The 11,107-nt window shown below is 49.9% G+C and overlaps 1 protein-coding gene across 1 annotated transcript in view; it reads right to left on the reverse strand.

Annotated features, from left to right (window-relative positions):
• Positions 1-9,354: 9,354 nt before the first annotated feature.
• LOC107199016 (serine/threonine-protein kinase CST20-like) overlaps positions 9,355-11,107 on the reverse strand; it is an 11,839-nt gene continuing 10,086 nt past the window's right edge. Inside the window, exons 5-6 of the mRNA XM_033511639.1 lie at positions 10,634-10,824; positions 9,355-10,036 (exon numbers count right to left, since the gene is read on the reverse strand). Of these exons, the coding sequence (XP_033367530.1) occupies positions 10,674-10,824 (151 nt within the window). The 3' untranslated portion in view covers positions 9,355-10,036; positions 10,634-10,673. The remainder of the gene's footprint in view (positions 10,037-10,633; positions 10,825-11,107) is intronic.

Below are 11,107 nucleotides of genomic sequence, written 5' to 3' on the forward strand. Positions count from 1 at the left end.
AGATCTGAGGTAATAAACCTTATGAGAAAGAACTCTCCTGTTCAACTCACAAGAGAGTCCATGTTGTTCTTCTTGCCGTTCCCAATAGAGCGACAGGGAAGGAAGGGCTCACAGCCTGTCTGTCAGTCCTGCTCAAGGCACGGCTTGGGGAGCCAGGGATGGCTCCCTAGAATGCTCCTATCCTGCCAAACAAGAAATCCAATGGAATCCACAGAATGCTGCAGGACCCAAGAAGAAGAAATGAGATGATGAAACCGAGGCACCCCACACTCTCAGATCCTTACACTCTTAGATCCTTACACCATCCTCAACCAGGTGCCCTCCTCACACTGCTGCCATTCACAACTTGATGCAAAAGATGCTTTCTGGGGATCTGCCCACTTCCAGAGGATGCAAACAGAATTCTGCCTTGGGCTGGCAACAAGAGGTAGAAGGGAAAATGCTGAAGTCATGGACAGTCCTTTCTGCAGGGATGCATGGAAGCACTGCCCTTATTCAGGCTCACCCCCAGAGTCTGGCTTAATGCAGGATGTGGATGACTTGCTCCAATCAGGAGGACAAGGAGAAGTGGTAGAAGAAACCTCTGTGAAATGCCTTAATTTTCAGGCTAAAAAGCACCTTTGAGAATTTGGGGGAAAAAAGGGGTGCAAATGGTGGAGAAAAAAGGTTAAATATTTGGGACATATTTTGACTGAAAGTTTTAGTGCATTGACCCAGAGAGGGTCCAGGGAATCTCAGAAGTAACACTACCCAGGACTAAAAAAGAGCTGCAACAAATATGAGAGTTAATAGGGAATTGCAGGAGTTGGATTGAGGATCCTCTGTTCTAGCCAGAACTTTGTAAGACTTTTTAACCCCAGACAGCCTCAATGATATGGTATAGTTATGAGAATGTAAGCAAAACTTGAGAAAATGAAGAAACAAAATTATTGATGCCCCAGCAGCCATGGCTCTTCCAGAATCAGAAAAAAAAAAAAAAAAAATGTATGTGAATGTTAAATAGGGCCATGCCAAATGAATTCTTATGCTAAAATGTTTAACCCAGTGGCCAGAGTGGCCTCATTGTCTCAGAACTGTGCAGCCACACCTTTAATGGGAACTGAGGCCCAAAAACTGATGGCAGGAGGATCTCCTATTGTTCAAGTTTAGTATCAAGTTAAAACTTTGTACACCAAAAGAGCCTCCAAATGGATGAGCAGAGCTCGGTTATTACAGTACTAAATTTGATCAGTGGCACAGGAGAATTTAGAATTGAGGACAGGGGAAGGGTTTAACCCAGCCTCCTGTTTAAACAGCCTGGAGAGGGGGCTGGGAAGAAACCCATGACTGCATTCAAGTGACAGAGCTCCAGACTCAGGCTGGGAGACATTTATGAGACATTCCCTGGACTGAGGGAGAACATGTGTTTCTGGATGGGTTTTGAAGGGCAGCAGAAGGGAAAAGAGTGACAAGACTTGCTATTGTTAGCGAAAGGGAATTAGACAAAGCACTGGTTACTGCCCCCATGGTCAGCTCAACCTGCCAAGCTGGGGGTGCTTGTAAGAGCCAGCCCCAGTAATTGCTCCAATAATTCACTCCATCATTAATCAGCCCCACGGCAGGTCTGGCTGTGCGGGCAGGCAGCGACAGAAATAAAAACTGAGCAAAGTAAGACACAGTGAGAGGAGGGATGTGGTGCCAGTGGGTGAAATCTCCTTGCCCTGAACTGTCAGGGGGAGGAGGAGAGAGAAGCTGGTGCAAAGTAAAGGGGAGGGCAGAAGGTGTAGGCCTGGAGCAGGTAGAGATGGCCATGGGGCAGCTGGGGATTTTCCTTTCCAGCTCTGTGGGGTGAAAGGGAGCGATGTAAAATCTGTCAAGGAAAAGAGAGGGGAAAGAGCAGGTGGTGCCAACGCCCAACAATTTGGATTCAATTTACCTGTGCGAAGTGTAAAACATTGACAGACTCTGAGCAGTGACAGACAGACATCTTCTGTGTGTGTGCTCTGCCACTGACCTGGCTGCAGCCCGTCTGCTAAATCCCCATAAGCATCTTCCCAAAGGCTGCTTCACTTTTTGGGGCCATTTGTGGCAATTTTGCAGAGTTCTTTTAACGTTGTGCTATTTTTTGGGATAGGAGAGACCCCGTTGCGGGGACGCCACTGAGTCAGGCGCATCTGGGCTGTTTTGAGGCAGGGGAGCCCATTGTGGCAGTGTGGGAAAATGGGGGTCTGGGGTTTATAAAGGGGTGTGGCGGGAGCTCCATGGGCTGGACTGGATCGGGCCCAGCAGCACCCCGGGTCTGCCTCCCTGTGGGGCTGCCCCACACTGTGTTTGAAGTCTTGGGGCAGATTCCACTGAAAGGACTCAGAAGGACCGCTGTAGGAATGTTTGTATAAGGGATGAGCCTCGCCGAGCTTTGCAGCCTGGGAAACAGAATTTGAAGGATCTTTGCTCTCTATTTGTGACGTGGTTTGAACACAGCAGAGAGCAGAGCCAGGAAAAGTCACCGTCCATTTGTGCAGGCAGTTGTTGTGCAGTGATGGCAGTGCCAGCCCCCACATCTCCCACCTGGCCCCCACATCCTGCCCAAGTGTCCCTTCTGGCCCCCAGGGTAGAGTTTGTTGGCTTCTCCCTGGCAGATCCACTGCAATTCCTCGCCGTAGCGCTGAGGGATGATTCTGCTGGTCCTGATCGTCCCACAGTCGCCACATCTCTCCCTGACGTCCAGCTAGAACCTGCGGGTTCCAGGAGGGAGCCCAGGTCACCCCAAGACTCTGTTAGCCACTCCTGGCCCCCAGCGCTACCCCTGGTGCTCACCGGTGCCGGTCCAGGTGGGAGCTGTTCAGCCACATCCAGCCCGTCCCAGCTGGGGGCACTAAGAGCCCAATCCAGAAGCCCTTCCCGGATTTCTGCAGGGTTTCATTCAGGAGTTTCTGGCTCGGAAGAAGAGAAGCCAACCTTGATGGGCCAATGGATCCCAGGACTGAGCTCCACCCGTGTCCTCCAGAGGCACCTGGGTGGCTGGGGCATGGGGTGGGGGCTGATGCCAGGATTGTGGGAACCCCCTCACCCTTCCAGGGGTGCCACCAGTCCCCAGCCCTGCATCTTTTCCATATTCCCAACCCCCATCATTCCTTCCACCAGCTCATCCCGATCCCACAGCAGCAGCAGCATGGCCCCCTGATCCCTGCAGTCGTCCCGGCTCTTGCTCCAATGGTTGTAGCCAGTGGAGACCCAGTAGCACTTGGTCCTGCCCGGCGTCCAGCCCTGGAGGCAGATGCTGCATCCCTCGGCCCCTTGAAAATGGGATCAGAGGCAAGTCAGGTCACCAAGATGCCACTTCATCCCAAGGCGCACCCTGAGCTGCATTTGGGGCTCCAATCCAGGCGTGCCACAAGATTTTGGTAAAGATTTTAGAGTGGAGAAGCCTTGGTGCTGTTCTGTGGTGGTGACTGTGCAGGGCAGAGAACTTCCCTCAGTTCAGAGAGGATGTTCTCCCGGGTGCTGTTGATGTCTCCAATATTCCCATTCCGGATATTGCTGCTTCCTGGACTCTCCAGCTGCTGGTAGAGAGCTGCAGAGGAGGGAAGGCTGAGCAGGTGACAGGACCTTGCCTGGCCTGACACCTTCTGGGGACCAGGCTCTGCACTCCTTTGCCTGATCTCATGATCTCATGATCTCATGGGCTGGGGGTTTCTTTCACCTCCGGGAACTATTCCAGGAATCATTCTGTTTCTCTTGCACTACGCATTTATACACTAAGCCTGTATATATATATGTAGATATAACACTGTGGAAACAGATTTCCACAAACACATTCTTCTAACACTGTGTTTATACACTACCCTTTTATATCTATACTGGTATAACACTGTGAATACAGACTAGAAACAAGTGCTTCCAAGGTGAATGTGACCCGGGTTGGGGCAAGGTGACGATAATGCCAGTGTGTGATTTGACCCCGCAGCAGCCATTACGTTAAGGGATGGACTCGGTCCTTGTGGGTCCCTTCCAACAATGCAGAGTCTCCTCTGAGATATCCCTGCATGACCCCCACTAGTATTTAGGGTGCCACTGTTGGTCTTCATAATTTCAGGGGGTTTTTATTAAGTGCTTGTCAAGCCTCGTGCTCCCTTGGCACCGGCAGCCTTCCCCTGCTCCCCGTCCCACGTTCCATCCCGGCTGGCGGAGCCTTGGAGCTGCCGTGGGGGCCGTGGGGGCCGTGGGGCTGCGCCCCGAGCCGGGGCCCCTTCCCAGTGCTCCCAGTGCTGGATCCAGCCTGGAGCAGCCAGCGAGGGCTTCAGCTCAGAGAGCAGAGACATCTTGGGAGGCCCACTTTAATTTTGTTTGTCTTGATCTTCTCAGTTTAAGGAGAAACTGTTTTTGAGGGGCACTGCTCTTCTTTCCCTCTCCTTTAGTTCTTTCCAGTTTCTTCCTAACACCACATTCCCCCTTCACTTGGCACTCCTGGGGCTGTGTCACCTCTCTGCCTCCTTAAAGAAGAAGAGAGAGATGGAAGGAGCTGGAATGTGCCCATCACCCTGGCTCGGGTGGACTTAGGTGGGATCCGGCTGCAGGGAGGGAAGAGTTGGCCATTGAGGGAGCATATCCCCTCCTTTGAGGAGTCTTTTCCTAGGATCAGCATCTCTTTGGCTGCAGCAACTCTGGGGTCACCTGAGGCAGCTGCCACAGGATGCTTCTGTGCCACCCCTTCTGTGCTTTCACACTGCTGACCACAGCAGCCACCCCTGCTCTCGAAAGGGACAGGGCATCTTTTACCCAACAGAGCCTCAAAGCCGTGTATGGGATGGAAAAAAGAGCTTTGGGTGATGTTTGTCTCATGAGGGCATGGGAATGGGGTGGACAGACTGGCTATGTGTCAGAAATGGGGCCCTGGGTTGGCTGGTGCTCATTGCAGAATTAAAGAATCACCATAGCTGGGCCACTTTCTCCTAAATGGGGATAAATTCACGAGTTTTAGATATTTCCATAGATCCTTGGAAGGGATTCTCAGCCCCTCTGCAGACGGAGATGAGCAAATCTCCCTGAACACTCCACCAGCAATGGAGCCTCACTGTCACAATATTGTCACAGTAAAGCTGGCGTGGACTGGACAAGGTCAATCTGACCATAAGACAAATCCAAATTGGCTAGCCTAGTTCATGCCAGAACAAGTCCCTGGATAAGTTACAGGGGACCCTCCACCATCCCCATTCAAGCTTAGTAGAAAGCACACCGCTGGCCAGAGATCTGGGCGGAGAGAGATCCCAGCCAATGAGCTATCTGAGCCAGGGAGTTTTGAATCGGGTTCGTAAGTAAGTTCCAAACAATAAACAAGGCTGTTGGTCTGATAAACAGTAGACACAAATCTGTTTCCTCCACCCACGACCGGCACATCACAGGGTGCAATTGGAGTCTTGGCTTCAGTGGGTGGTGCTGCTGTGCTGGAGGGAAGGAAGGCTCTGCAGAGGGATCTGAACAGCCTGGAGTGATGGGCCGAGGCCAAGTGGAGGAGGTTTCCCAGGGCCAAGTGTGGCATCCTGTGCTGGGGCCACAACAGCCCCTGCAGAGCTCCAGGCCTGGGGCAGAGGGGCTGGGAAGGGCTCTCTGGGAAAGGCCCTGGGGGTGCTGGGTGAGAGCAGCTGAGCAGGAGCCAGCAGGGCACAACTCCCTGAAGGGGGCAGGGCTGGCTCTGGCTTTTTAAAGACAAACGCTGTTCCAAGAGGCCTTGCTTTTTATTTAATTTAATACTGCCTTTCTTTCTCTTTGCCTCAGCAAATCAAAGGGTTTTTCTTCTCAAACCAGTTCCTTGGAGGCAGGCAAGGTTCAGCAGAAATCATCTCTGCCAGAGATGTTTTCAGCACAGGCTGTACTTGCCCAGCTGAGGCTGTGACGGGCAAGGAAACGTCCCTGCAATGTCCCTATGGCTCCGTCCCTGGTACAGTCTCTGGTGCTAAATTCTCACTCGGCAGACACTGAAAGATTGGAGTTAAAATGTGGACCTGATTTTCTAAGTCTGAGAGACTTTTCAGCATGTCAGTGAAAAGTCCTCTTCCCAAGGGAAAGTCTCTTGAGAACATTTCTCTCTCAAGGACTATTTTTGTAAATAGTTTATGATTCTCGAAACAATATTGTACAGCTGTGATGAGTGTGTTTACTCTTGTTCCACCAATGAGACTAGAGAGGTGTTGTTCCCTTTACCAATCATGTTAAACCTGTATCAGAATACCTTATACAAGGGGCTGAAAAGTTCCGAAGAAAAGCCCTTCTGATGATCCTCTTTCTGCTGTGGAACTGAACTCATGCTCCTTATTTTGTGCCCAACAGCGACACTGAAAGATTTCCTCTCCCAACCTGGAGAGGAAATGGACAAGAGACATCGATATTTAAAAAATCCCAACAACACAAACAAAAAGTCCAGTCCTCAGGGGGCCAGTCTTTGTCCTTTATTTACAGGCTCACAGAGTAGATGAGGAGTGACAATATTTAATCAATGGAGAAGTGTCTACATGTGCAGAGGGGAGAGCAAGGAGTCAGTGGATCCGAGTCATTCTCCAGAGAAGGAGACAATGGAGGGAGTGGGAAGGAAAGGGTTAAACACGGTGGATGGCGAGAAGGGGCTGGATTCCCTCAAGGGACCTGGCAGCTGGGAATGCCAGGGGCTGGAGAATGTCAATGGGGGAAACCCCCTCAATTCTGCCTATAGCTCTTTATCCTCCTCTGTTCTGGGAAGCAGAATCTGTTCCACATCCCATCAGTCCCAATCCCCATCCTACCCCTCCTGGGGGTTTTGGGGCTTCTGTGGAATCGTGTATTTTGGGGTGTGATTGAGGATTTTGAGGTGGGATCAAGCCATTTTGAGCCTTTGGCAACTCTCCAGCCAGGGGCACCAGGAGCACCCGGGGGGCTCCAGCCAGACCCTGCCCCCTCCAGCAAAGGGCTCACACTGATACGTAGAATAAAAGGAACTCTATAACTCGCAGAGTCATAAGAGCAGGTATGAATTTATTCAGCACTGAGGTGCATGGGGGAAATCTCCTCCAAAAGCATGTACACCTTTTTGATTTGGTTTTCCCTTTTTATCTTTTACAGACTAGGTTTACGCGATACGCCTAATACATATGCATTTCCTAACCCCGCCTGTCCTCACTTCATATTTCAATTAGCTCCATGCCCCTTTCAGTCCTTTGGCCACCTTTTGGGACTTTAAATCCGTTCTGTCAGGAAAATTAATCCACAAACACCGGAGGTTTATGTCCAAAAAGGAGACAGAGGAGTAATTTTTCTTTATTCGAATAAAGGGAGAGGCCATGGGGCATTCCCCTGGGGTCTCTCAAATTTTTGGAGGGCGCAGCCTCCTTTTTATCCTAATTCCTGGCCGCTTGTCCCTTCTCTCTTTCCCCATAGGCTGAGGTACTTGAGAGGTACAGGCTTCCCAGAACGCCTGATACCAGCAGAGATACCTTCCCTCCCCACCCCCAATGCATAATCCCTTCTTAACTTTTATGGAATTCATAGTGTACTTTTAGTGCTCTTTTGATCTTCTACTGGAATCCATCCCGTTGTTTCTGTCGTCTCTCACTGATAGCTACATCTTATCAACTGACCCACAGCTTGTTTGTAAAGACAAACCCATCATTCCTCTCAACCCCAACTCCACAACCCCAGTGCCCCACGGCCGCCATGGGACCCTTCTTCCCACAGTCCCAGTTCCTCTTTTCTACCCCTTTCCGTATTTCCCTCCTCCTTTCCCATAACTCTCCAGTCGCTATCCAACATTTGTTTGGGGGTCCCACCTCCCCATTTCCCTTTTTCCCTTTCTCTCCCCACCGTTCCCACCGTGCCACTTCCCTTCCCGCCCCTCCCGCTCACCCAAGAGCTCCTCACCCACAGCCTGGGGGACTTCCAGTGCCACCAGCAGGGCCCTGCCGGCACAGAGCCCCCGGGTTCCCACAAAGCAGCTGCTCAGTTCACTTCCAGGCACTCCAAGGCTTGCCGCTGCAGTCTCTCCGAACTAAGGAAAGGGGAAAAAAAGCTTTGTTTGCCTGGTCCAAACAAGCTTTTCAGCCAAACAGAAAACCACGGTGCTCAGAGAGAGCTGCAGAAAACCTGAGCAGCGAGGCTTCAAAATGCCTGCACAGCGAACAAGGATCCTCTCACTGCCCTGGCCCCCCACACATCTGTCCCGGGCTCCCAGGTTTAAAGATACAAGAACCATTCTTTGGGCACAAAGCAGAGAATCATGGCATGTACCATCACAATAACTCACTCCAAGAGAATTGTATATACAATAATCACATGTATCTTCCTATCTATAAAAGCATGTCCTGAACTCTGGATACAGCAATGTTCATGTAGGACAGGGGAGATGTGGAATGTACAGACAGAGCAACCTCTCCAAGGGCTTTAACCTGATTCTCAGCTTTTCCATGTTTCAAGGGCTTTGACTGCTGGATTTGCAATTACTGAGATCTCACTGTGAAAAGCAGAGCAGTCTGGAAGCAGACACGGCTGTTGGAGTCAAAGTCTGGACTTGACACATCTCAGATTTGAAACTATATTGAATAAAAGACTCCATTACCCACAACCTTTCCCAGACCATCCCTCCTCACACATAACAAAATACAGTGGAATTCTTTCTAAAGGGTAAAACAAAAAGTAAAATGAACATTGAAAATGTTCCCCATAAAAACTCACATTGAGAAAATACAGAATAATGAAGTGTGTCTAGAAAAATCTGCTGTCATTTCTCAGGTATTTGGCTCAGTGTCAGTTCAGAGCCAGGCTCTGTCTCCCAGGTGCCCAAGTCCCCGGGCCAGCTCTGAGCAGCCTCTCCCGGCTTTCCAGCGCGGCTTTGCCCCGGCTCTGCCCCGGGCAGGCACTCGGTGTTTCCCCACAAGTGGTGCCCTTGCCCTGCTCAGCTCCCTGTGCCCTGCAAAGGCACGGAGGCTGCACTCGGCGCCCCTGGGTGCCACTGACCAAGGCAGGGATGAGCCCTGAGGCACAGGCAGAGCCCTGAGGGACACCCCCTGTCCCCAGCCTCCCACAGGACATGGAGCCACTGCTCACAAGGCCCTGGCACGTCTGGGTGGTCAATTCCTCCTGCCCTGAACAGCCCTAGGGCTCTGCAGGCCGGGCTGGGGCTGTCAGCAGGGACCGTGGCCAAAGCCTCCCAGGGCTCTGGGCATGGCCAGGGCTACAAGGCCACAAGTCTGGGGCTGCTCCATGCTGGTTCCAGTCTGTCCCTCAGGGGCTGGTTGCCAAGTGTGGCCCTTTGTGACATGGGCACCTGTCAGGGCCCTTGGTGGTGCAGGACATTGTAGTGCTGTTGTGAATAAGAGAGTTTGAGATCGCTTAAAAATCAGTGGCAAGGCAATGAGCAAAAGCCAGATTTAATATTTGGCAACAAAACACAACAAGTTCCTTGGCAAGATTCACTTTACTGCCTACAGGACAGCTAAGGCACAGCAAGGGAAAACAAGCAACAACAAAACCAAACAAAAACCAGGCAACCAAAACAAACATGAACTGAGAATTCTCTAGGGGGGTGTGGGTCGTGTTTAGGTGCATGGGACAAAAGACAGTGAGGGCATGGACTAAAAGAAACATGGCCTAAAAGCTTAACACTGAGCAGTAAAATGAATTGGGAAGGACTAGGGGTCCTTCTTAATGCCTTTATTCAAAGAAGCAGCTTGGGTGGGGGCCCAAGGGGTCACACACCACCACTGCTCCCAGATTCCATGCGAAGGAGGAGAAGGTTGACTTTGCCACACGGCAGGGTCAAAGCTTCCATCCTCATGGGAATCCACAGGAACACTCGACTTCTTTTACTCAGAGTCCAGGATGTCATCCTGGTTGAATTCCTTTGTGGTTATGTCAGCTCCTGGGAGGAAGTCAGGGCACTCCTCTGGGTCTTCCTCGTTCAGTGGTGCTGTCTTTATTTCTTCCTTTTGGTGTGGCTCATTGTCTCTGGGTTCTTATTAGTCTGTGTGCATCCCATGAGTCTCCGGTCTTTCTTGTTTACATATAAGCCCTTATGTCATCCTCCTACTCAGGGCTGGGGACCCCATTTTGGGAAGCAGCGGCGGTGGTTTCCCGACGGGACAGGGACATAACAACGAAAGGTAAGTACAACCAATACATAACAAGAAAAGAATTAACAAGCTGAACTTGAAACAGACAACCAGTATACAACAAAACACTGACCAAGGTTTAGCACTTGCATTTGAGTTCTCTAAATTATTTCTTACAAGCAGCACTTTAACTTCTACTTTAATTTATAACTTAACTTATACCTCAGCCCTACAAATTCAACAGAGGAACAACACTGAACTTATACCTAACTTAACTTATAACTTAACCGTAACAATCCAATAGAGGAATAATAACTACATTTAACCTAACTTAGAGCTGTAACTTCCAAGCTGTGCTTAGCAACTTAACAGAAAAACTTAGCTTATAACTTACATTTAACAGCTTAGCAAAAGAACAACACTTAGCAGCATTTAAGTAAGTTCATAACTATAACTGAACCTTGCTTACAGGCCTAACTTTCCTATCCAAGGTACTTAGACACCTAAGAAAGCAGCATTTCTCCCAGATTTGCTATAGTATATATGCAGGGGCACACACACCGTCAATGCAAGAGAGGTACCTGTGAAAAATTCCCCTCAGAGGTCAGTGGAATCCTCGCTTCAGATGCTTTTGCATCTCCCACTGGGCAAAGGACTGGGCCTTGAGGAGTGAGGGTATGGGCTCCACTTGTAGGGTCTTTCTCCAGTGTGGATCTTGTGGTGATTGATGAGGTTGAAGCTCCCTCTGAAGCCCTTCCTTACTCCCACATTCCTAACAAAGAAAACAAGAAGAGAACCCGAAATATCAGGAGTTCCCAAGAAAGTTTGAATAAAACCCACATGAATATGCAAGAGCCTCAGGAATGATAAAGCATAAAGACAACACAGTTTCAAATCTCCAGTGTGCTCTCTGGCTAACCAGACAGAGACACCCCAGCACTGGATATTTTTGTCCCTTCTTTTATCCCCTATTAAACTTTTTGAAAATTCTAAAGCATGAAGCTTATTTTTCACAGCATGAATTTTTATTTGCTCTTAATTGCAATTGTAATTTA

The sequence above is a fragment of the Parus major genome, unplaced genomic scaffold (assembly GCF_001522545.3).
Source record: "Parus major isolate Abel unplaced genomic scaffold, Parus_major1.1 Scaffold406, whole genome shotgun sequence".
Classification (NCBI taxonomy): domain Eukaryota; kingdom Metazoa; phylum Chordata; class Aves; order Passeriformes; family Paridae; genus Parus; species Parus major.